This window comes from Rhinoraja longicauda, chromosome 3 (assembly GCF_053455715.1).
Source record: "Rhinoraja longicauda isolate Sanriku21f chromosome 3, sRhiLon1.1, whole genome shotgun sequence".
Taxonomy (NCBI): Eukaryota; Metazoa; Chordata; class Chondrichthyes; order Rajiformes; family Arhynchobatidae; genus Rhinoraja; species Rhinoraja longicauda.
Genome location: NC_135955.1, coordinates 81,199,879 through 81,227,439, shown reverse-complemented (window position 1 = coordinate 81,227,439; position 27,561 = coordinate 81,199,879). Strand labels below are relative to the sequence as shown.

Genomic DNA, 27,561 nt, shown 5'->3' with positions numbered 1-27,561 from the left:
TAAAGCATAGAACAGGCTCGATGGCCCACAATATCTGTAATCTCATCTGCTTGAACATGATCCATACCTATCCATTCCCTGCATATCCATGTGCCTATGACTAAAAGTCTCTTAAACACACTAACATATCTGCTTTCATACTATCTTTGGCAGTACGTTCCAGGAACCCACCAGCCAATTAAAAAAAAACTTGCCCCACACCTTCCCCTTGAAACTTTGCCCCTCTCCCCTCAGATTTAATGATATGTTGTCCAGGATAGTTGGTGGAGAACTCAGGTAGAATTTCTCCATTGCTGGGCTCCATGCAGAGTCTATCAACCGATTAAAGCAAGGATGCCACTAGTGCATCTTTGCCAGCAAGTTCAAGACTGTTGCACTTATGCAGAAATCCTGAATTTGGTGTCATTTATGGTGCAGGGAAGTGGTGTACGTGCTATCAGTTCAGCATAGATCCACCATCATTCCCCAAGATCTGGTACAACAACCACCAATATGGCCCAAGATCACAAGCTAAGAAAAGAGAGCTGCGGCGAAACTCAACAGGCAACATTTGTGGAAAGAAAGTTCAAAATGTAGAACCAGGGTTTAAATAAAATATTGCTCAGCAATATTTTCTGGGAATGTGAAGACAAAAGCATTAGTGACTATGGAATGGCTTTCTATATCTTTATGTGCACCAAATAGCTAGATTTACAACAGCATTGACTGCAGTGCAAACAAAACACTGCTCTTACTTGGATTTCTTCATAGATTTGTAAAGTGGCGTTTAGGAAAGAGATACAAATTTAATTCTTTTTTATGTGCCTGTGCTTAACACAAGACAAGGGATAACTCATCCTTTGCTGATGCTCCTCTTGATTAGGAGCATGATGATCTCCCTTGCTATCCTGTGAGGAAGTACCTGGTGTGTGTTTGGCAATTCAGTCATATGATACAGTCAAGGCAAATCTTCACAGTAAGGGGAAATTGCAGGGGTGAAGCTGAATCACATCACTCTACAACATTGTGCGCTGTACACCAACATACAACACTACCATTAAAACAAACATGTCTCGCTGGAATTTAGAAGATTGAGGGGGGATCTTATAGAAACTTACAAAATTCATAAGGGGTTGGACAGGCTAGATGCAGGAAGATTGTTCCCGATGTTGGGGAAGTCCAGAACAAGGGGTCACAGTTTAAGTATAAGGGGGAAGCCTTTTAGGACCGAGATGAGAAAGTTTTTTTTCACACAGAGAGTGGTGAATCTGTGGAATTCTCTGCCACAGAAGGTAGTTGGGGCCAGTTCATTGGCTATATTTAAGAGGGAGTTAGATGTGGCCCTTGTGGCTAAAGGGATCAGGGTGTATGGAGAGAAGGCAGGTACAGGATACTGAGTTGGATGATCAGCCATGATCATATTGAATGGCGGTGCAGGCTCGAAGGGCTGAATGGCCTACTCCTGCACCTATTTTCTATGTTTCTATGTTTCTATGTTTCTAATCACAGAAAAGGAATTTATTTTTTCTTTGCTGATTTATTATCACAATAAATAAGTCATAATCTGCTCAATGAGAATTATACTAGCTGTTTTACTTTGGAAAATTGTTTCAAACTGCTTATTTAAATGCAAAATTTGAAGCATTTCATTCATAGTAGGAAATGTTTTTTTACTGAAGAGTTTGTTTCGCATTCATTTTAAGTGCATGATTTATGATAAATCACCACTAACAAGATTGTGCAAAATCACCACAGTGGTGCAGCGGTAGAGGTGCTGCCTTACAGCGTCAGAGCTAGGTTCGATCCTAACTATGGGTGCTGTCTGTACAGAGTTTGTATGTTTTCCCTGTGACTGCGTGGCTTTTTTCTCTGGGTGTTCCGGTTTCCTCCCACATCCAGACATACGTTTGTAGGTTAATTGCCTTCTGAAAATGATACCTAGTATGTAGGACAGTGGGATGATCACTGGTCGGCACAGACTCGTTGGGCTCAAAAGCCTGTTTCCCTGCTGTATCTCTAAGTCTAAAGATATCAACAAAGTGTGCAGTTTTCTGCTTTATAAACTGCTTTCTCCGAATATTCAAAACCAGTAATCAGTATCTTAATCATTCAGTACATTTTGAAGCCACCTACATCAAATTATCTTATGTCAAACAACCTTAATGTATGTCTTAAAATTCTAGATATAGAACATACTAAATCTAATGAAAGATGTGTTGAAATCCCCATGCAAAAACAAATGAAGAAATCATACAGAATAACAAGGCATATTTCAAATTATTTTCTGTAGCCAAACAGAGCAATTATTTGAGTTATTCTGTTCATAGATGTGTAGCAGCCTTTTTCTTCAACTTTTCAGGCTGTTTCCATAAGAGAGTCTCTTTATATATAGACATTACATCAGCCGAACTCACAATTTCCTTTCCATAGAACTGACTAAAGAGGATGGGTGTTATCAATCACGGATATCTTACAAGTCATGAACATAATATTAAGAAGCCAGAAACTGTCCAATAAGGCAGAAACAAAGCTGATCCCTAATAGCTCACACTGACTATATGCTGACATGAACCAACTAATCTGATGTCTCGTACTGTTACAGTTATAGTTATAGTAAGCATGTTTACATTACAGATCAGGAAATTTGCTCTGTGGGTGCCCCATGGTGAAAACGGCGATGATGACATTAGTCAGGGGTTAAATGCAAATCGTGGATGAAGTTTCCCCTGGAGATACTCAATTTTTGTTTTATTTGGTCTCAAAGGACCACTAAGTAGAACATAACAAAACTGCAGAGTATTTTAGCCCCATGAGGTAATCTGCACGTTGAGTTGTCCGCCCCACAAAATGAATGGTTACAAAGAAGTAAATAACCATCTCTATTTGAGCAATGTGCAGGATTCAGAGAAAAGCATAATTATTCTGTAAGTTAATGGCTTTTCCCTTGCATTTTCTGCAATAAGTTTAACTAATCTAGTGTAACTCTGCTACACCATCGTATTTATCTAAATTTCTCCAAACAGAACAATGTTGTAGTATCTGATTAAGAACTGGATAAAATAGATAATGCAGAACGTTGCTTGTCATTTAAAAAGTGTTATAAAGAAAAAGTTCAAAAAAGAACAATTTAAGAAAACAAACATTTTTGATGTGTTGTCATAAACACAGAGATTTTGCTCCTTCTCATTTACCTTCCTTTAGTATTACATTTTCCCCACATGGGTCCACTTATCAGCCTAATGCCATGTGCCAAACTAAGTACAGACATGTATTGTCCTACATATCCGCATGCTCTGTAACTTTCAGCTCAAGATTTGTAGTTGTACATATTGCTTGCATGTTTGATCCTAAACGTGCATCTGGCTTATTTGATCCCACTTGTCGCTAAGCCTGCCCTTTCGTGGCAAACATTTCAAGCTAGCATACTGATGATATAAAAGTTAGTTATTCACAAAATGCTGGAGTAACAGCAGGTCAGGCAGCATCTCAGGAGAGAAGGAATGGGTGACGTTTCGGGTCGAGACCCTTCTTCAGAGGTTCAGAAGGGTCTTGACCCGAAACGACACCCATTCCTTCTCTCCTGAGATGCTGCCTGACCTGCTGAGTTACTCCAGCATTTTGTGAATAAATACCTTCGATTTGTACCAGCATCTGCAGTTATTTTCTTATATAAAAGTTAGTGGTTTGATGATACAAAAGTTAGTGGTTTTGTAGATAATGAAGATGGTTGTGAACGATTGCAGCAGGATCTGGATCGATTGACCAGGTGGGCGGAGGAATGGTTGATGGAATTTAATACAGAGAGTGTGAGGTGTTGCATTTTGGGACATCGAACAAGGGCAGGACCTACACAGTAAATAGCAGGCCTCTGGGTAGTGTTGTAGAGCAGAGGGATCTAGGAGTACAGGTGCATGGTTCCTTGAAGGTTGAGTCGCAGATAGATACGGTGGTCAAAAAGGCTTTTGGCACTTTGGCCTTCATCAGTCAGAGTATTGAGTATAGAAGTTGGGAAGTCATGTTGCAGTTGCATAAGATGTTGGTGTGACCGCATTTAGAATATTGTTCCGTTCTGGGCACCATGTTATAGGAAAGATATTGTCAAGCTTGAAAGGGTTTGGAAAAGATTTACGAGGATGTTACCAGGACTAGAGGGTGTGAGTTATAGGGAGAGGTCGAGTAGGCTGGGTCTCTATTCCATGGAGCACAGGAGGATGAGGGGAGATCTTATAGAAGTATACAAAATCATGAGAGGAATAGATTGGGTAGACGCACAGAGTCTTTTGCCCAGAGTAGGGGAATCGAGGACCAGAGGACATAGGTTCAAGGTGAAGGGGAAAAGATTTGATAGGAATCCGAGGGGTAACTTTTTCACACAAAGGGTGGTGGGTGTATGGAACAAGCTGCCAGAGGAGGAAGTTAAGGCAGGGACTATCCCATTGTTTAAGAAACAGTTAGACAGGTACATGGATAGGACAGGTTTGGAGGGATATGGACCAAGCGCAGGCAAATGGGACGAGTGTAGCTGGGACAGTGTCGGCCAGTGTGGGCGAGTTGGGCCGAAGGGCCTGTTTCCACACTGTATCATGCTATGACTCAATGACTGATAAAGAACATCCAGATTAACAGCCTGCAACATACTAACCCTTTCATGGTAACATTACATCACTCTATCTTGCAAACCATAGACAACAATTTATGAGTGAATGAATGAATGAATACGTTTATTGGCCAAGTATGTGCATATACAAAGAATGTGCCTTGGTGCTCACAAATGACAACACAAACATACAGTTAACAATTAAGAATAAAGCATGAATAATGATGATCTTGCCTGCTCGCTTCCTGGCCCTTGCAGTGTACAGTTCGTCAATGGGGGGAAGGTTGCAGCCTCAATATATTAGTACTATAGTACAGGTGTTAATGGTGCACACTGCAAAACCTTTAAATGACTTTTCAGAAACTGCAATTATACTACACTGGTTTTACTTTTCCCTCAATTTCAAAAAGATATTGTATCAAAAACATAAGAATAAAAAATAGAACCAGATGAGAGCAAAAGAATTTAGTCGAAACACTCCTAAGCTATAAAACTACTCAGATTTTTGTGCAATCAAGTAACTGTTAAGAATTGGCTCCATGATATTGTTTGCATGTTTACTATTATTGCACTATATAGTTTCGACTAAATTCTTTTGCTCTCATCTGGTTCTATTTTTTATTCTTATGTTTTTGGTACAATACACACTTATGTACTTTTAGTGCAATATTACATGAAATTCATATATTTTAGTTTATGGATAATATATTTGTAGCAGCCTATTATATAGTTTAATATGGACATAATGTTACAAATATATTATCCATAAACTAAAATATATGAATTTCATGTAATATTGCGCTAAAAGTACATTATCCATACATATATATATTATATATATATATATATATATATACACACACACACACACATATACATTTATTATGCTAATAAATGTGTTGTGCATAAGGTTAAAAAGCTATACTTCAAAGCTTTTAATTTAAAATATATTCTGAAAGTCTAAGGGATATTCTAAGTGGTAGATTTTAATCTTCACAGCCTCAGACAAAATGGATGATCTGCCTTTTGTAGAACCCACCCTATTTTTAAAGCACTGTGTTTAAGAATTCAGCAGCAGTCAGAGGCGGCTTCCTTTATGAAGCAAAGCTTCTACATTTGTTGTTCTTGGGTCAGTTGGAGGCAGAAGAAACTCACTCTGCATTTTGTGGTTTGTGAATAGGTCCCAAGCAATGCATTTGCAGCCATGTGATCCACCCATTACTTACAAGCACGACACAAGCTAATTGAAAAATATAGCAGCTACTGCTTCCTAAAATGAGGCAAGTATGGAACCTGACCTGTTGAATGTTCTGGTATTTTCAGTTTTTATTTGATATCTCCAGCATCTGCAGTTATTTTTTTCTTTTCAGCTATTTTAACTTAGGATAAGGAATAAACTTAAAGATATGCACATCCAATGTCTGGTATTGCTGCTCTGTAAACAATCAGATGTGCTGTAAACCATTTAATAGGCACCAATAATTTTACCATCTGGGAGCCAATGGTTCACATCATCCTTGGGACAAGGACAGGAATGGGAGGGGACAAGGTATCGATAAAGGCTGAATGGTATTATATTGAGCTATATAGCACATAAACAGGCTTTTTGGCCGCCCACGTCCATGCATACAAGGTTGACTAACTGAGCTAGTTCCACTTGCCTGAGCCTGGCGCATATCCTCCAAACCTCCAAACCTTCTCACACCATGTACCTGTACAAGTATCTTTTAAATATCATAATTGCACCCACTTTAACCACTTTCTCTGGCAACTAGTTCCATAAATGCACCATCCTCTGGATGAGAAAGTTTCCCCTCAGGTCCTTTTTTTTTCTTCTCACTTGAATCCTATGCCCTCTAGTTTTATTCTGAGTTTTATTCCTTATTCTGAGGAACGATTTAATGGGAACTTTAAGGAAAGTATTTCACGAGAGGTTGGTGGGTGTACGAAATGAGCTGCCAGAGAAAGTGGTGGGGCAGATACAATTACAATGCTTAAAAGACATTTGAACAGTTTCATAGAAACATAGAAAATAGGTGCAGGAGGAGGCCATTCGGCCCTTCGAGCCAGCACCGCCATTCATTGTGATCATGGCTGATCGTCCACAATCAATAACCCGTGCCTGCCTTCTCCCCATATACCTTGATTCCACTCGCCCCTAGAGCTCTATGTAACTCTCTCTTAAATCCATCCAGTGATTTGGCCTCCACTACCCTCTGTGGCAGAGAATTCCACAAATTCACAACTCTCTGGGTGAAAAAGTTCCTTCTCACCTCAGTTTTTCATGGATAGGAAAGCTTTACCATGCTATGGTTCAAATGCATGTAAATGGGACTAGCTCAGAAAGAACATTATGGTCAGCATGAACATGTTGGGCCGAAGCGTGCTTTTTCCAAGCTGTCTAATTCTACAACTGCAGTAATTTTTAATATGAATTCTAAAACAATTGGTGTTAACAATAACTGTGGAGAATATCATGGTTGAGCACATCCTGCCTTCAAACATTTGTCTCTCAAAAGACACTGGTGGACAGTAACCAACAGCAAAAATCCAGCCCGTTCTTTCCTCCACCACCATCGCTCATCTTACTAAACATTTCCTTCTGCAGAAATTTTGATTATGCTTGATTGAAGTATTAACATTTACGAGGAGCAAGGGGGAAATTATGCACATGGGCAGAAAGTGCAAAGAATACAAAATACCCCCGTTGTACTGAAGATTATCAGCTGCAAAACACAACAAACGCAATACAAATAAATTGATAGGAGAATATCAAAATGTATCTTACAGAAACCAGTGCTCTTTTTTTTGAATTTATGAAATATATCACATGCAGGTCTCATGACAAGAGGAAACAATATTGGAATTCATTCCTCAATAGTTACAAATACATCACGCTGGCACAATAAAATCCAGTGTACGGGATAAAGAAATTGCTTGAGGTCTATTTCATTACAAAGAGCAGCAGGGGGCAAAAGCTAGAGGAACAAATACTTTAGATGGCTTTGGAAAAGAGACTAGTGGAGCTCAGGCACACAGACATAAGGACCGCTGTTCTCTCCATGATGCTTCACATCAATTATTGACTTTCAATTAAATCCTATCATAAATGTCCCACTGAAAGGATTTGCAAACATATTGATATATCTGCCCCTCAAAACTACAATGTTATTTGCACAGGCATCACCTCAATCAGTAAATATATTTCACTTTTTTACATATTGATATATAAATAAACAAGTGTTCAGCTGTACATGTGTTTCTTAATCCATTCCACATGTAACAAAAAATGTTGAGAGGTTTTCACTTATTCAATGGCTCTAATCCACCTCATACAAATTTCAGAAAGTCAGTACTTTCTTCAAACACTATCCACTGGTTATATGATTATTTAGCAACAGTGCTGAATTTCTGCATTTCCTTGAAAAAAACTAAGATTACAAAGAGGAAAATGATCAATGTAATCAAAATAATTCTTCTTCAAACTATGGAACTTGAAAATATAGTGGTTGAAGATTGCTCTCAGCCACTTGTGCTTAACACATGATATAGTAACAGATTGGCTTCGCAGTCTCCCTCTGAAATTGAAATGTTTGGAAAAAAAATGCAGTGACTACCTTAACGCACATTTAGAGACCAAATGACCAAGGCTGAATTTCTACTACAACTGTCAAGAATTTAGGGTATGTAATTACCTTTAATTAACCCATCCTTAACAAATTACTTTGTATTCTATTCGTACTCTATTTTGATGAATCATTAAACAGAAGCACGAGAAACATCAGCCGTCTGGGAAAAATCAAAATGTAGGATAGAAAAATACCTCAACAATGGCAAGATATTGTTCTGTATTATTTAAGTGTGCACTTAATTCCCTTCTAATAAATAGATTCCTTGACACTTTTACTAAAAATGTAAGACATCCATTTGTTTAATATCTTTCTGTATGTAAACGTTAAGAAATCACAGCAAAAAGATGCACATCATGTGGTTTCATTGCCCAATGAATGAATTTATTAATACAAGGAAAAGCCGAATACTAAAATGATCCCTGGTGTTGTAAAAACCTCGATATATGTGCATCTTCAAGATCCTTCTTAGATTTTCCAGATGAGAAGGCTTCTGTTCGATGCTTTTCAAAAAATAATGAATAAATAAAAAGTAGCGGAGGCTAGTTTTTCCCAATAACGGAAGCAAGAGAGAACTAGGAATAAATAAATGAACTATGTCCTTAATTGCTTAAAATACCAAGAGTGAAGCCATTGTGTCAGTAGTAATGTGAGGGTGGATTATCCATTGACAAAGCAATGATTTTCATTTTCAATTATTCCTTTCTGTTTCAAAGCTTACAATCAAAGTGACATAATTGGAAGTTTAACCATTAATTCTAAGCTTGAGAAAAGCATTTATGATTGTTTTGCAGGAATCGCGTTTTGTTTTTGCTTGTACATGTATAATGGAAAATGGCTATTAAATTGCAAAGAATACAGTTCTTTTTTACTTGACTTTCTTAAGCTGAACATAAATCTCGTGTGTAGGAACTATACAGTATTTGTTTTTATCTATTGCCCTTTCTGAAGCAAAAATCTGTCTTTCACTGCTGTTCTGTTAAATGAAAGGAAGAGAAAAAAATTGTATCCTTGGGCTAAAAAGACTTGTTGGCACCCAGAAGTCTGAAGAGTGGTGTTGGAGACTGTGGCTTATTTCAAGGACACTTTATCATTGCCTATGTTCTCAGAGGAATCGTTGAATGAATAGAGCAGGATCAGAGAAACTGCTAGTCCACGCCCATTCCTTTCCATTCTTCTTGGCAAGGCACAGAGCTCACTATTTTTAGCTGCACCAGATCCTATTTTTAGGATACTACCGGTTATGAGGCATTTCTTCACTAAAGAATAAAAACACAAAGGGGGAGAACTCCCATTCTCATAATTTGAAACAAGCCTACGATCTTTTAACTTCAGGCATTTCATCTGTTTCTAATCTTAGAAAAATAAAGACCATTCAGAGTTCAGTGATTTAAAAATAAACTTGCCCTCTGGCAGGCTGGCCAAAAATACTGAAAACGACAAGCTTTTACTGTGTGAAATTGCAACTAGAAAACAAAGAGCTGACTCTACTTCGGAAATGCAAAAAACACCAGGATGCAAGATAAGCTTTAAAGAATGTTCTTAAACACTTGGTTTCAGATGTGGAAAGATTATTTTGCATTGTAACTTTAACTTGTATTAAAATTTTTGTAGTGTATACTTGACGGATGTCTACCTTGTAATAAGATAGTCTAAATGCAGGAAAAATATGACGTCACTGTTTAATTATAAAGTTACTTTGAACTGTGAAGCTCAAACTCGTAAGGTCTTAAACTCTAAATCCCAGTTATGAAAAATAAAACAAAAGATGAAAGTCTACTGATAAAAACAAATCCCATAAAGATCTTAGTGCAATAACCATGATGTACCTAACTAATGACTTGATCAGTTTCCTTAATTGCACAAAAGCTGATTCAGTACATAAACTTGTATAATTCATTTTGATTCAAAGTACAGCAAACAATATCATCTTTGAGTAGGATAAATGTATGCAGCCCAAAAATAGGCAAAGAGATTGTCAATAAAGATCCTTTGTAATTCTCATTTGTACTCCGCTCATTCTTATAACTGGTTCATCCTCAATGCTTTCTGTTTCCCATTTTGTTTTTGATAAGACGTTGAGCAAAACATGCTACCACAGTCACCAAACTGCTACCGTTCAGTTTCTCCTGATCTCCATTCCATCACCGATGTTCTCATTGCCTTTTCCAGCCCTCCTCTGCTCTACCACTTAAAACATGTTTGATTCCTGCAATTTCCTTGTTCTGATAATAGGTCATCAACCAAAAATATGAACAGTTTCACTTCTTCTCTTTGCTGCAGAGCCTGCTGATATTTCGAGCATTTTGTGTTTTTACTTCCAAAATCTGCAACATTTGCTATTGTTCAGGGTCGACAAGAGTGAAAAGATTACAAATATTGTGGATTTTATAAAATGATGAACTTACAGTGAAATGTCATGCGATTTATATCTTTACTCTTAATGATTAACAGTTGGCTACCATGCACTAGATGGCTCCAGCACACTACTAAAAGTAGAATTTGGTAGCATATCAATATTGATCAAAAAGTTTGATGTTAGATTCAATTATTCTGTTTTCAACATATACCAGTCTAACCCAACTGCTTGCTACTGCAAATATTGTAAAACTAAATGTAGATGTAGTTCATCTGTCTATTAATCCAATCACTGTTTATATATAGAATTAACTGGATTTACAGTTTATGTATTTTTGCATTTCCAACTTCCATTCTCATACTGATTAATAAACAGATGTTACAAAAAGCTTTAACGTAGAATCAGTTTAGCTCCTTTTTTTACTCTTGATAACGTTCAAACAAAATTATTTAAGCTGACGTTTCTACTCATCAGTTCTTCAGTTTTAAAATGTTCACTTTTAAAATATTATCCAATTTCTTTTGATATGATATTGTGGTCACTGCTTCATGACAGCATCTTGGTGAAGCATTCCACATTTAAGTAATCTTGTAACAAATTGCAGAACCACAGAAATCTCCACACTAACGAATGCTATTTGATTTATTACCTTAATAATAGTATTGGTTCTACAATGAAGCTTTTCAATAAAATTTCAAATCTTTGCTTAGTCCTCATGCTCCAATACATTCCCCTTGTATACCCGCTTTATTGAACACTTGTGGTGTAATTAGCAAGGCTTAACATCCATTTGTGCAAGTATATATTCTAATAAATGTCTGGATGATTAATCTCTTCCACACGCCCCTCTTACATCTTGAGTGTTAGTAACACGTTCTTTTCGTTACTGCTGAACTACTGGCATTCATTTTCACTATTATTCACTCAACGCACTTAAATACATTAAGCACTTTTATTCGATTTCCCTCAACATGTTCTACTCTGGTGAAACGCATTTTCATCTACAAGGCTCACATTACAAGGAAATTCTTGCTATCGTCTAAATCATTCCAGAGTTCACCTTTCACGTAGGTTCAATATTTCATAATTGGGTTACTGAAATTCCACACAATAGTTCAACTGTGGTCAGAGCAATATGTGGTTCACCTTGCTTTTTTAACATGAAAGTTCCTGAATCTAATTTGCCATATTTATGACTAGGAATTTTGAAAACTTGATTCACAAAATTGTGATCACTTCTCCTGTTCATGAAGATTGACTTAATATGGGTGCAATTTCTTTATGATTTTTTAGTATTCATTTTTGACTGATTGTAATGATCTAACATTTCTCATTTGATATTCCTTTTTGTTATTCCGCAGTCCACCTTCCATTTCAATTTAAGAACAAAACAACGAAAAAGCCTTCACATTTTGTAAAGGCAGTAAAAAATGTATTGCGCTAGCAGCAAATCATTAGCAGTTTGATCTTTGAAAATAATTAACAGAGATTTCTTTCATCTCATTCAGAAACTTTTACCAGGTGATTCAATTGGAGCATGATGCAAGACAAAATGCTGGGCAGCCAGCTCTGAAAGGGATTATGTAGGCTACATTATGTAGGATGATGGGATTTTGTTTCTCGAGTTATAAAATACTGTATATTTTGTGCAAATACTGTAAATACTGTGGCATGCCATGCACGAGCAAACAATATCACCACAATTCTCTATAATGCTTGATCTATTGATACTTAAAATAAATTATCCTTATATTCACAAGATCATAAGTTTAACTTTCCCGACCTCTTCTAAAATGGAACTTCTTTTCTAGGACAATTAGAGAAGCTAAATTCATGCGATAAAATTACTTTATAGATCACTTTTAATTCATGGTTGTCAAATGTACAAATAAAATTAAATATGCAAGCAAAAACTCCACACAAACCAATGGATTGTATGCAGTACAATGTTCCAACTCCAAATAGGTGGGGGTGGGGTGGGGGTGGGGTGGGGGAGAGGCTAAGTTTTGAAAAATATCATGTTCCTCATAAATGGTGGTTTTTACAGTCAGTCATAAATAACAGGAAGTACTGCACATTCTGATCCTAAATAACACCCTGAACCACCAACCCTAAACAAGAACTTCATTGATGTTAATGCTTTTTTTAATAATCAAAAAGCACATGGAAGTAATGCCATTCCGTCCAATATTCAAAGATCCCAAAGAAACTTTGCAGCCATTTGTGCATACATTTTCACAAACACTCTGAAATATTGCAAGGTACAGACTTTCAAATGGTGTCCAATGACAAAAGAAAATAGCTGCAACTGCAAGAAATGAATTCTTTTAAAATTAGTATATAAAACCACATTATTACTTTTGCTTGTGGTGTTAACCTCTTGGAAAGATTTAAACAACGCATGCCAACTAGCAATGAAGCATCAATAGATAATATTTTTTTAAATTTCCATATTTTAAAATGGAGCATCCATCAAAAGATCAACTGTTAGAACAGACATTTTGGATGTGGCATGCACCGATCTCCATTTTGTTTTTACAGTTAGTCCATAACTTTTAATTATGCCTATCCAGATAATTTCTTTTAATAGCACAGAGTAATAACTAAGTACTTTATGAAGTGCCGTTACTGACTTAAAAGAAGGTCAAAATTATGTTTTAATTGTCTTAGCTCATAGTGAATTGTACAGTAGGATGAGATGAGGTGAACTATATGCACTAATATTCATGGTGAGAAAGGATTGGCAGCACATTGATTGAATGCTTGTGCTCCATGCCTGAAAGACTAGCTTGCGTAAATTGGAGTGGTAAATGTCTAATACACTCTCACATCCCGACTGCATGCTTAATTTTAAACACCCTTAATCATCATGGAGTTGGTTTATTTTTGTCCATTCACTGATCCATTTCTGCAGATGTATAGCAAATCATTATGTCGCTTTCTTTAGGTAATATTACAAATATATATTTTATGCACCAGGCTTGAGAATATTGGCACATTAGCTAATGTAGGAGTTTTTGGTGATGTTATAATTTGTTTTTATTTTATTGCTGGCTAAAAATACCACCACAAAATTAGATTTTTAAAGTAATTATTTTCAATTTTTAAAAAAACTGCATTTCCAAATTGTTCAAGAAATCAAAAGCAACACTGGTGGACGTGAAATGATTTTCAATGCACTTCCTATTGTCTAATCATATTTAATAATTTGGAAACATTTAATCACAATTTTTTTTAAAATTGCATACTTACATTGTGAATATAAAATATGAGTTTGTCTTGGTAACTGAAGTAAAAAATAGCTGAGATTGCTCTTCTATTTGTCTCAAAGATGACCAAAACATCACATTCAGTCCCCACTTTACTTGCCTTTAAATCCATCTATTTTTATTGTTTTAGGCTCAACGAAAATATTTGGATCCTCAGTTTCACATTCAACACTGAACTCTGTTTCAAATTGTGTCATGAAAAATGGCTTACTTGCACACTTGCAATAATGTTTCTCACACCCGTACATCAGTACACTGCTGGAACTCTTCTTACAAAGCCTTTATCACCTCCAGACAATTCGAAAAGCAGGCTTAAGGAGACAAATATAAAGCTCCTACTCCTAATTTGTATCTATTTGCATTCTAGTATTCATCTTGCTGTCTACTTTACAATATGCTCCAAATGTTGTTACACGTATGCTGATCCACATTTTTTTCTGCATGATGAACATTGTCCCTATTGGTCCCCAGTTCTTCCATTCATCAACAATTTATCTTGAATCCTTCTGTCTGTTTAAATACAATACAAATACCCAGCACCATCCCGACACCAGCCTCAGTCCTGCAATAGCCCAAGTCCTAGGCTTTGTCCACACTATCTCCTCTTCCCTAAACCAGACTTTTTCCAAATCCCAGGCCCCAAACTCCAGACATCCTGCCCGACTAATTCCTTTCATTCTAACCATTCAAACTGTTGGTATCAATTTCAACAGTCCCCCGCCCCATTATTGGCATTCAAATTGTGGTCCCAATCTCCACATCTCTCATCATCACTTTCAAACCAATGGCTCATCCTTATCATTCCCCCCTTCCTATCCCACCTCTTGCCATCATCACTTAAACTGTGAGTAAACGCTTCCTCCCTTCACCCACAAACACCGTTCAGACAGCAATCCACCCCAACGAACAATCAAATTGCTGGTCCCTCCATGCTCATCCTACCCTCTCTACAAAACCATCAATATCGTAATTGTTTGGGCTCCAATTGTCAGCCTGCACTCAGTCAGACCCCTATTCCATTCTTGTCTGCAACACAAATCTGTAATCAATACTTATCCTGAACTTAATCTCCAAGAGTGTTAAGAAGCAGATTCTCAGTGAAGAATGTATGTGGATGTGCTCATTTGTACAAAACGTTGCACTTTGAGTGCAATTTATATTTTCAGCAAACAATTAAATCCCTGAAGTTGCTGCTGGCATTGCACCCATATCAATTTTCCTGGTATATCTCCCTGGTATTTTCCTGGTATATCTCCCTGGAATTTCTCTCTGAATATAGGTTTTTGTGTACCGTTTGGTTTTTGTAGGAAAATGCAATGCCACCCAAGACTCAGTCATTGGAATTTCCTTCTAAACTAACCATTTTCCTTTAAAATCTTCCACAGAACCAATATTTGACCACTTTTCCTAATGCCTCCAGTCCTAACTTGAAGTACATTATTTTTATTATTAAAGCAATTCCAGAGGTGTTTCACTAAAATAACTATCAAAGAGAAAAATGACCCACATTAGAAAGCCATAGGCTCAATCTCATTCAAATGATAAGCATACAATCAAAGCTGAAGTTCTGTGCAATGTTCTTTGATAAACCTGTATTTGTGCTGGAATATTTCAACAGTCACATTAGTAGGATGATGATTATGCTACTTCTGTCCCCTTCATTACATATTAAATATTGTGAATATTAAAATCAGATAGCTGCGTGTTGCAACAATCGGATTTTAAACAAGGACTTTCATGCATTTTTACATTTACATATTTCACTCTTTCCACACATTTTACTGTGGAAAGTGTTTCAGATCTGATATTACATGGCATTTTAGTAACTGATAGGTTCCCCAAGAGTACAAACGTTTTCAACCTGTCTAAACATGTCTGAAAAGCTTTTTGGGGTTGTGCGCCATTGCAGCCACACCAATAATTATCAGGCAAAGACATGCTAATTGCACGGAACATCAGTAAAGACTCATTTTCAACACCCACGCACACTACAGAGCTATTTCCTCCAGGCATGAAACCATGCTGTCTTTGGCTGCGAAGTAGCGTGTTTTCCAAAAAAAAACTGAACTCAGATCAGGTAAACAAATAAATATCTTTTCTAAACAGCCAAAAATAAAACGAAAGAAAAGCTGAGTTTTGCTCTATGTTATTGAAGCTTCCTTTGTCACCTAAGCAAGTAATTTTAGCAAGCATTCTATTCAGCTTTATTTATTCTTCACAACGGAAACACAGTGCACCTTGCAGCTTAATGCGAACTGGGGAAGACTGAAACTTTATGTTTCAATAAGAGGTTGATCAACATTTCACTGAAGGAAAAAGGCAATGATCTAACAGACTGAAGAAGGGTCTCGACCCGAAACGTCACCCATTCCTTCTCTCCTGAGATGCTGCCTGACCTGCTGAGTTACACCAGGATTTTGTGAATAAATACCTTCGATTTGTACCAGCATCTGCAGTTATTTTCGTACACTAACAATTTGCCATTGTTGTCATAACTGGGCTCTCAATTTGTTATTTGGACTTTACCCACGTTCTCTCACTTCAGCTTATATAATTGTTTTTCTGAACCGTTACATGAACAGTAACAGAATCAGAGTCTGTTGACTGAGAATCACAGGAATATGGTTACAATCCTTGTTGGGAAGTTTTGAAAGGTGTAATCCAAGATTATAATCTCTTTTTCCATGTCAGAAACTGAAAACTATGTTGTATATTTTCTGTTTTTGGTTCACAAGAGTAACTTTATGCTTATCATCTATTTAATCAGTGCCTAGTGAATCTAAAAATCAGCAATATATTTTCCTCATGAGAAATGTGAATCAAAAATCGTATAACATTACATGTTCCACAGAACCTGCAACATCTTCTCTGTTTTCAGGATCTCTCAATAGTTAGAGCAGATTCTGAAAACACTGAAGAATATTAATATTCCATAATCAAAACAGAGGTATGTTGACATTCCATCTTTATGAAAGCAGTAGCTTCCATTTTGCCAACGTACAAAAAAGGGCATATCAAAAGGATTGATGCATGATCAATGCTGATCGCAAAGCCAACACTGGAGGCTTACGAATTAAACTGCAAATCACAAGGAGTGAAATCTTTAATTGGTTCGAGTCTAAATGAGTAAATAGGAACAAATATAACACATTTTTTGAGGCAAACTTCAATTTCTGGTCCTTGAGAGGTAATATGTTGCAAATACTTATCACATACAAAAAATAATATCATTGCTTTATTGGTGTACAGTGATGTCAAAACATTGTAATGTGAACGAAAATCAACTAATCTGAAGGTGATGACATGAAGTGGCAAAAACAGCGTGGGAGCAGTTCGCTCTGAGTATATTGTATGACTGAATATAACAAATTTATACTTACTGGATAAGTTGTTACATTTGCAAAGTTTATTACAAGAGTTTCAAATAACAGTGAAGTAAGTGCTGCATATTTAGCTACTCTGTCCTGTATCTGAATGGAATAACTGTCTATAGATCTAATTAATTTGTTAGTTTCAGGGAATACAATTTTGTTACATGTTGCCACCTTTAATATCTTAAAAAGACAAAACCATATTTATTCACACTCTTTCCAGCCACAGGTCATCCTAAAGTGTTTTACAGGTGATGTAGCTCTTCTAAAACACAGCCACTCTTGAGGTGAAGGACATGGCAGCCAATTTGTGCACTTCAGATAATCTGTTATGTTGATTGAGAGATAAATGTTGTTTAGAGCATTGAATTCAACTCCCCTTTTATGAACCTTGGGATTTCTGCATCTACCCAGGGACTTTGCTTTATATCTCTTTGGACAAATGGCTTCTCCAAGAGTGCAGCTTTCCTTTGGTACTACATTGAAGTGTTAGCCTACATTTTTATACGAAATTCAGGTGGGACTTGAACTTACAACTCGAACCCACACCTAAGAATGACACAACAGAGCCACGGTTGACACTGCAATATAATCTTAAATACTAATGATTAATATATTTGTCAGATCAAATCCTACCTCGACAATATCTGAATTTGTTCGACTCTCGTGCGGCTCGTTGTATTCTGTGTATTTCAGCAGTACTTTGTCCATGTCGGTGCTGGCATACTGGAATAGTTTATTTGTGCTGTTAAAGATGATCAAAGCAATCTCACAGTCGCATAGAACACTTAGCTCATAAGCCTTCTTCATTAACCCAAACTTCCTCTTTGTAAATGTCACCTGCAGAAAACATAAATATACATAAACATAACATATTATAGTCTGGGAATACATGTGCTAAATTGTTATCATTTTCAAAAGATGTTTTATCTGCGATAATAACTGGGCCTTTCATAAAGCTATAACCGTAACATACTACTTAGATTCCCTTCTAGAAAGACCTGGTGCATTAATGGGCAAAAAGACTGAACAAAATGTTGGAAGTAATTAAAAGTCTGAAGAAGCATTCCGACCCAAAATTTCTTTAGTCAGAGAGTAGTTAATCTGTGGAACTCATTGCCACAGAGGGCTGTGGAGGCCAAGTCAGTGGGTATTTTTAAGGCAGAGATAGACAAGTTCTTGATAAGAACAGGTGTCAAGGGTTATGGGGAGAAGGCAGGAGAATGGGGTTAGGAGGTAGAGATCAGCCATGATTGAATGGCGGAGTAGACTCGACGGGCCGAATGGCCTAATTCTACTCCTATAACTTGTTACCGATCCATTTTCTCCAGAGATGCTGCCTGATCTGTTGAGTTACTCCAGCATTTTGTATCTAACAATGCTGGAAGTACTTGTTTAAACCAATTAACAGTTGCTTTTTCATTTTATACAATGAGTTACATTGTACACGATTAAATACCAGATTAAGATTCAATCAAATTAATTATTTCAAAAATTCTGTGAGGAGTAAAAGTTATTGAGAGAAAGAGCTGGTTAACTATTAAATCAACAGTCATTTAAATATGTTCTGGTCATTTTGTTATTGACTAATTGACTAATTTTTCAGGATATGGGCTTTGTTGATGTCTATTGGTCATCCCGTGCTCCTGAAAAAGTGATGATAATAAAGGTATAGATTTTATTTTTATTGTCTTTTTTTTAAAATTGTCAATCAAAAAGTTAAGTTTCACAAAACAAAATCAGTTATTTTAGAAATACATTGTCATTTTTTTATTTAAAATTTTTTTGGGATAATAAAATGGAAAATAAAATCCATTTAGCTCACAGATAGATTGTGTAAAATGCACCCAAGTTATTATGTCTGGTGGACAGAAATTATCCACATAACAAGTGCAAATACCGTCCTTTGCACAGTTTTTATTAGTTAACATTATGCCTTAATCATTGTTCTTAAAAATAGATCAGTCCATAAAGACTTCTTTCCAGGCTTCTGTTGAAATGATTTTCATTTTCTCAATTGAACAATTTATTTCTTTGCTCACAAGGGCGGCACGGTAGCGCAGCGGTAGAGTTGCTGCTTTACAGCGAATGCAGCGCCGGAGACTCAGGTTCGATCCTGACTACGGGTGCTGCACTGTAAGGAGTTTGTACGTTCTCCCCGTGACCTGCGTGGGTTTTCTCCGAGATCTTCGGTTTCCTCCCACACTCCAAAGACGTACAGGTATGTAGGTTAATTGGCTGGGTAAATGTAAAAATTGTCCCTAGTGGGTGTAGGATAGTGTTAATGTACGGGGATCACTGGGCGGCACGGACTTGGAGGGCCGAAAAGGCCTGTTTGCGGCTGTATATATATGATATTATATAATTCAGAAATGGTATAAATGCATCGGAACCTTAAATGCTGATGTCCTTATAAAGTTTAAACTCAGCAAAAAAACAACATGCTGTGACACGTCGAAAAGCCCGAAATAAAGGCGAGGAACCAGGTATTTCGGGAGGGATTTATTTGTTGTGTTCTTTAGTCCGGTTGAGGCTGCGAGAGAGAGAGAGATTGTGCCTAAAATCACGTCCTTTATCCCCGTAGCTAAGGGCCGCCCCCCTGGACTGGTCCATTCCCGTGCCGAGGGGTTCAGTAGTGGTATGGGACCGACCCTTGGGAGCCACCACAATGCTTACACTTCTAAGCCTCTCATTAATTGACAGAAATCAACTTAAACCTGTTTCTTTTCCCCTGGTCTACATATTTTCTTTTGTTGAAGAGCAAGCTAATCAGCAGAACAAGCTATCACATCACATTTTAATTGGTCCACAATGATGTTAGTTCATGAGAAGATGCGTGCAAACTTAAATGCCTGTGATAACTGCCTTTTGCATTTGAGGCCTGTGGTGCAATAATGAGTTGAAACAAACTCTCGGATCACAAATTCATAATGTACTCATAAAGTAAATAATGAACTGATGCAAGTGATCATGATGAATAATAATATTCTGGACCACTTCTAAGGAATGGGAGGAAGTTTAATTACAAACATGCACAACTGATTGATCGCAACCACTCAAAACATAATCGTCGACTGCCTCAGATGGTTAAAAGATATTAAAGCAAGGAATAAGTAAAGCCACTTGGAATAAGATACTTGGACTTAATATAAGAATAAGTGACCTGGCCCATTAAGCAAAATGCAGCAAAAGTTAGTCTTTAGTAGATTTTAATCCACTTTATACCTATGGAGAAAATTTGATGTAAATATTTTCTGCTTGCAAAGTTCGATAAACCTAGCCACCAGGACATTCAAATGTCCTCATGTTTTATTTATTCACTTATGGGAAATGGACATGCTAGCCAAAGCCATCAGTTATCCCTAATTCTCTGAGAATTGCAGGCTTCTTTAGGCATTTCAGAGGACAGGTAAGAATCAACCACATATCCGTTTTCCTACCCTGACTTTATTCTCCTGCACGATGGCGCAGCAGTAGAGCTACTGCCTTACAGCGCCAGAGACCTGGGATTGATCCTGACTAAGGGTGCTTGTCTGTACGGAGTTTGTACATTTTCCTCGTGACCTGCGTGGGTTTTCTCCAAGCACTTCAGTTTCCTCCCACACTCCAAAGACATACAGGTTTGTAGGTTAATTGGCTTGGTATAAATCTAAAATTTACCCTAGTGTGTGTAGGATAGTGTTAATGTGTGGGGATCGTTGGTCATTGCGGACTCATTGGGGTGAAGGCCCTGTTTCCGTGCTATATCTCTAAACTGAACTAAACAAAACCTCTGCTTGAAATTGGGTATAACTCCAGTGGATGATTTGCAACAGTGAGGATCATCCTTGCTTCATTGAAGGGTTATTGTTGCTTCAATGATTGATTCAACCCTGGCTTTCTGACTCCTATGCAGCACTAAATGCAGCTTGTACAAGTAATTGCAGAGGGTCAATATCAAGCAGGACGTAGGCTTACATTTTCTGGCAGAGTGAATCAATCCCTGTTCCAGACTCTTGCAATTCAACTGTATTTATCTGCCACACATCGGATATGAACCGGAACAATGAAATTCTAACTTGCTGCATCTTTATTTCAATGTCTAGGCCTTGGTGTCCTTGGTGTCCTTAATATTTAGAGGATAAATTTTGCCTGTTCTCCTGGCACTCATTTTTTTTCTGGCAGTTTCATGTGAAGAGAATGATTTGTTTGGACTCCTAAGGTGACTAATGAGGCAAATGTGAGCCCACCCGACTTATCATGTTTGGCAAGGACATTACGGGATGAAGGAGCTGATTTTGTGCAGTACCATTCTACGTTCTACATTCCACAGATGCGCAAGAGGTGCCTGACCAAACAGGTGGATAGTAGTTTGTGAGATGGTGTACTCATTCTGTTTGCATTGGGCTTATTTTTATTCTCAGCCAGTGAGTATGCTGCACTTTTGAGAGGAGACTAAAAATATTCTCTAAGAAAGATTCTAAGGGGAGTAAGAGGCGACCATGGCTGACAAGGGAAGTCAAGGACAGTATATAAATAAAAGAGAAGACGTAGAACATAGCAAAGATGAGCGGAAAGCCAGAGGATTGGGAAACATTTCAAAGATCAATATGGGGAGAAAAGATGAAGTATGAAGGTCAGCTAGCCAAGAGAATGATAGTAAAGGAGGATAGTAAAAGCTTCTTTAGGTATGTGGAGGAAAAAATTAGTTAAGACACATGTGGATTCCTTGAAGATAGAAACAGGTGAATTTATTATGGGGAACAAGGAAATGGCAGACAAGTTGAACAGGTACATTGGTTCTGTCTTCACTAAGAAAGACACAAACAATCTCCCAGATGTACTAGGGGACAGAGGATCTAGGGTGACGGAGGAATATTAGCTTGACATCGGTGGTGGGGAAGATGCTGGAGTCCATTATGAAAAATGTAATAGCGGCTGATTTGGATAGCAGTAACAGGATCGGTCCAAGTCAGCATGGATTTACAAAGGGGAAATGATGCTTGACAAATCGTCTGGAATTTTTTGATGATGTAACAAGTAAAATGAACACGGGAGAGCCAGTGGATGTAGTGTACCTGGACTTTCAGAAAGCCTGTCAAGGTCCCACATAGGAGATTAGTGATCAAAATTAGAGCACATGGCATTGGAGGTAGGGTACTGACATGGATAGAAAATTGGTTGGCAGACAGGAAACAAACAGCAGGGATTAACGGGTCCCTTTCAAAATGGCAGCTATTTACAATACACATTAATGATTTAGATGAAGAAATTAAAAGTAACATTAGCAAATTTGCAGATGACACAAAGCTGGGTGGCAGTGTGAACTGTGAAGAGGATGCTATGAGGATGCAGCGTAACTTGGACAGGTTGGGTGAGTGGACAGATGCATGGCAGATGCAGTATAATGTGGATAAATGTGAGGTTATCCACTTTGGTGGCAAGAATGGGAAGGCAGAATATCTGAATGGTGTCAGATTAGGAAAAGGGAAAGTACAACGAGACCGGGGATGTCCTTGTACATCAGTCACTGAAAGTAAGCGTGCAGGTACAGAAGGCAGTGGAGGCCGATTCACTGGATGCATTCAAAAGAGAGTGATAGAGCTCTTCGGCTCTGCACCTGTTGTCTATGTATCTATGTATCTATGTTGCCCTGGTAATCGCCTCTGGCAACACAGCTCACAGTGGGATATCTGTATTGTGAGTCTGGTGATAGGCGTGCAAATGGTGCAGTTGGCAAAAGGATCCAAAAGAATATAATTGGGGGCTCAGTTTTGGAGTTGTTCGCTTGTGTGTGGACACTGATGTTTGTTTGATTAACCTGCCAGTTGTTTCACATATTTTCGAGGGGACAGCCTTCAAAGTGGTATTCTTAGAAACATAGAAAAAAGGTACAGGAGTAGGCCATTCGGACCTATGAGCCAGCACTGCCATTCAATATGATCATGGCTGATCATCCATAATCAGTGCCCCATTCCTGCTTTTTCCCCCATATCCCTTGATTCCTTTAGCCCGAAGAGCTTATTCTAACTCTCTCTTCCAGTGCCTTGAAATGTCTGCTGTATGTAATCTAAATCTCAGAGTACACATTGGAAGGTGAGAATAATTGCTGCTTGGTAGATCTGATCGCACTTCTTAAGACAGTTATAGGCTGCTGCCTTGTATTGAAAATGATGATGACTTTCATCATCGGTGTCAGCTTTTGGACCAAGCGCAGGCAAGTTGGGCTAATGTGGCTCCTCAGAAATGAAAAGTGGTCCACATTTCCAAAGGTCATGGCCTGAAACTTGATTGTTAGGAGGTAGTGCTGTGCTGGGAGGGCAGAGATCTCTGGCAACAAAGTGTCATGGTGAGATGGTGAAGGGGAAAAGATTTAAAAGGAATCCGAGGGGTAACTTTTTCACACAAAGGGTGGTGAGTGTATGGATCAAGCTGCCAGAGGAGGTAGTTGAGGCAGGGACTATCCAATCGTTTAAGAAACAGTTAGACAGGTACATGGATAGGATAGGTTTGGAGGGATATGGACCAAGCGCAGGCAAGTTGGGCTAATGTAGCTAGGCCATTGTTAGCCGGTGTGGGCAAGTTGGGCCGAAGGGCCTGTTTCCACACTGTATCACTCTGTGACTCTATGACTCTAATGGCAAGCCTGGCAAACCAGCCTCAAGAATGGCATGTGAATATCAGTATGGTTTAGAGATTTGCACTGCATCTTAGTTCCCCTCAAATTTCTGCACTTTTCCCCAGGGATCTGGTGTTCTCTGAATCTGATAACTGGCACCACAGTTTACTGCCTCTAGAAGTAAACAAGTGCCCAAAGTGCATTTTTATCTTACGATACATTGGGTCATTCCAGCTCCCAGTGAGCAATCCCATTTCCCCATTCCTCCTTATTTTCACATCCCCTGTGATTTTGGTTTCCCCTTCTCACATATGCCATCAGTTCCATTTTGATTACTTATACAGTAGTCAGTTGACAATACTGGCTGGTCTATAGGATGTAGAAGGAAATTAGGGCATCCGGAGAAAACCTTTGTGAACAAGGGAAAAGACACACCTCTCTCATAGGATTAATAGGATTTCAGGTAAATAAAGGGATCTTTATCAGGGTTGAGTGAGTGTATCTCAACATTCATGCTCCACTGCAGGCTGGCTGGAGTATAATCATTGCAGTGTCAGATAAATTCTCCACTTCATGGATTGCTGACTATGGTCAGTCTTTAATTATAGGTTACCTATATCTGTCTTATTACCCTTCAAGTGACATATATTGTACACCATAAAAGGAACGCATGATTTAAGGGAAAATATCGATACATTCTGCACATACATATATTCACACCATATTGCGGATGTGATGTGTTTTATCCATTTAATATGAAGCTAAAATATAAAATAATAAACATTAATGTTTTCCTCACTCTAACTATACCACCTAAAAATGAAAACAGAAAATGTTGGTCTGGCAGTATCTGTGGGAACAGAAACGGAGTAAAAAAGTTTCAAGTCATAGACCTGTCAGATGAAGAGCAGAGATACATCTATTCTGCTTCCACGGTTGCTGCTTAACCTGCTGAGTGCTTCCAGTATTCTTTGTTTTATTTCAGGCTTCCAGTATCTATAGTCTTTTTTAGTTTTATATACTGTCCAATGGCTTGCAATCACATTATGTAGAGAATGAACAAGAAACGGTCATGTTTTTTTTTAAACTTGCAGGCTATTTTGAAAACTGTGGTTTAGATTTTCACATGGATATTTTGTTGATTTTCCCAACAAAAGAAAATCAGAATACGAGTGTGGTTTCTTTGAGATTTAACAAATTTTCTTTTAAATTACAGATGAACTCCTGTTTAAGTTCAGCCCCAACTTTTGATGACAAGATACATGAAATGAAAATGAACACCATTTAGCTGCACCATACACATTTCATCATAAAACAGAAGACCAGAATTAGGTCATTCGGCCCATCAAGTCTGCTCTGCCATTCGATCATGGCTGATCTATATTTCCCTCTCAACCCCATATTCCTGCCCTCTCCTCGTAAGCTTTGACCAAAATACCCAATGGCTTGGCCTCCACCTCTAGCTGTGGTAATGAATTCCACAGATTCGCCACTCTCTGGCTGAAGAAATTCCTTTGAATCTCAATTCTAAAGATACGTCCTTTTATTATGAGGCTGTGCCCTCTGGTCCTAGACTCTCCCACTACCGGAAACATCCTCTCCACATCCACTTTATCTAGGCATTTCATGACAAATGTGAACATGTGAGACTGTGTACTATTGCCAATCTGCACTGTTAGCTGGAATCTCAGCTCTGCATTAGGCTGCAGCTCTATGCCACCTTGATAATATGAAGTGGAGAACATCTGAGTTGTTTTCATTTCTCATGCCTGTAATTTGGGTGTTGCAAACCAATATTAAATGTCCAGCCTCAATTTGTAGCGAATTGCCCCTTCTTAAACCAATGTAATTCACGTAGGGACAGTACTCCCATAGCACTATTCAGTAGGGTAGGGTTAAGGGTATGAATTAGGGATATAGGGAGACATGAGAATGAACCATTTTGTACAGTGAGGGATACGGATCTGCAAAGGTTGTATATATGGGAGGTGGACGTGGAGATGATTGCTGATTTCAAGAAGAAATTAGATACATTCTTGAGGGAAATAAACTTGCAAGGCTACAGGGCTGACTGCACCTTAAAGACCATGTGAACTTGATCAGTCAAATCAACTCTTTGTGTTGCAATTCCTTCCTATACAATCATTGTACACATATGCGTTTTTATTTGATCCATGCCTGTTAACTTTCTTTCCAAGAGTTAAATGTGACCAAATATTCATTACGCATTTCCTTATTGTGTGACCACATTTGATCCAGATGTACTTATTTTTTAATCTTGTTGCTTTTACAAGTACAAGCTAAATCTTACATGGTCACATTTCTTATCAGAGAATCCAGGCTTCCCAAAAAAACAAAAACATGACGTAAAAATATCTAATCGCAATGTTTAACTAAGCTTTGAGTGTATGCTTTTAGATTGTTGCTACTTTAAAATAAAACTTGTAGCCACGCAAGATATGTTGCATGCTACTGTTATTCATTATGCCTCATAAATAAACAACTTAATTTTTTTAATGCTTAACAATGAAAATGTAATTGCATCTCCCTCTTTAATTTCTTGTTCAAACTAAATCCAAAGATCTATTTAATTCATTGTAATTGAAGTACCCTAATGATATTGGCTTGGCAACAGGAGATAGAAAGTGATGGTAGAAGGTTGTTTTTGTGATTGGATGTCTATTAAATGTGGCATCCCACGTAGATCAGTGCTGGGACCCTTGGGATTTCTGAAATATGAATGGGAGATACGGGAAACAAGATCAGTAATTGGCGGATAACATGAAGATCGGCAGAGTTGTTGTTATTGTGGAAGGTAGCCTTAAGTTGCAGAGCAATATAAATATGGTGGTAAAAAGGGATGCAAAATGGCAGATGGAGCTTAATTCAGATATGAAATGATACATCTTGGGAGTACTAATAAAGCTAGGACATTCAGCATGAATACAGGCCTGGAAAGAGTGGAGAGGCGAATGTTTCCACTAATGGGAGAGTCTAGGACCAGATGCTATAGCCTCAGAATAAAAGGAAGTACCTTTAGAAAGGAGATGAGGAGGGATTTCTTTAGTCGGAGGGTGGTGAATCTGTGCAATTCACTGCCAAGTCAATGGATATTTTTAAGGCAGAGATTGACAGATTCTTGATTAGTAAGGATGTCTCCTATGGAGAGATGGATCTCCCCGTCTCTCCTATGGGGAGAAGGCAGGAGAATGGTGTTGAGAGAGAAAGATAGATCTGCCATGGATGAATGGCAGAGTCGACTTGATGAGCCAAATAGCCTAATTCTGCTTCTAGAACTTATGAACAAAAGGGTCATAGGGAGTATTGTGGAACAGAGAGACCTTAAAAGACAAAGCCATAGATCCTTGAAGATAATGTGGTTGGGAAGGCATGTGGGATTAAATACAGAAGTCGGGAGAATTGTACTCCAACTTCATAAAATCACATTTTGTGTCTATCTTCGTTGTGAAGAAGGATCTTGACCCGAAACATTACCTATTCCTTCTGTCTAGAGATGCAGCCTGTCCCGCTGAGTTACTCCAGCATTTTGTGTCTATCTTCATAAGATACACACAGCATATAGTTGTGGTCACCAAAATATAGAAAGGATGTGCTGGCACTGATTGGGTGCACAGGACATTTAACAGAATGTTACCTGGGATGGATTAGTTTTTTCATGAGAGACTGGAGGAGCTAGGTCTGTTCTCCCTGAAGCAGATGAGGTTAAAAGGTATCATTATTGAGGTGTATTAAATGATG

At 38.0% G+C, this 27,561-nt stretch overlaps 1 protein-coding gene across 8 annotated transcripts in view; it reads right to left on the bottom strand.

Annotated features, from left to right (window-relative positions):
- Window positions 1-27,561, bottom strand: part of mef2cb (myocyte enhancer factor 2cb) — a 209,851-nt gene that overhangs the window by 67,365 nt on the left and 114,925 nt on the right. For all 8 annotated transcript variants that reach the window (XM_078396524.1, XM_078396527.1, XM_078396526.1 and 5 more), the window contains one exon: window positions 17,841-18,044. In XM_078396524.1, coding sequence (XP_078252650.1) covers window positions 17,841-18,044 — 204 coding nt within the window. The remainder of the gene's footprint in view (window positions 1-17,840; window positions 18,045-27,561) is intronic.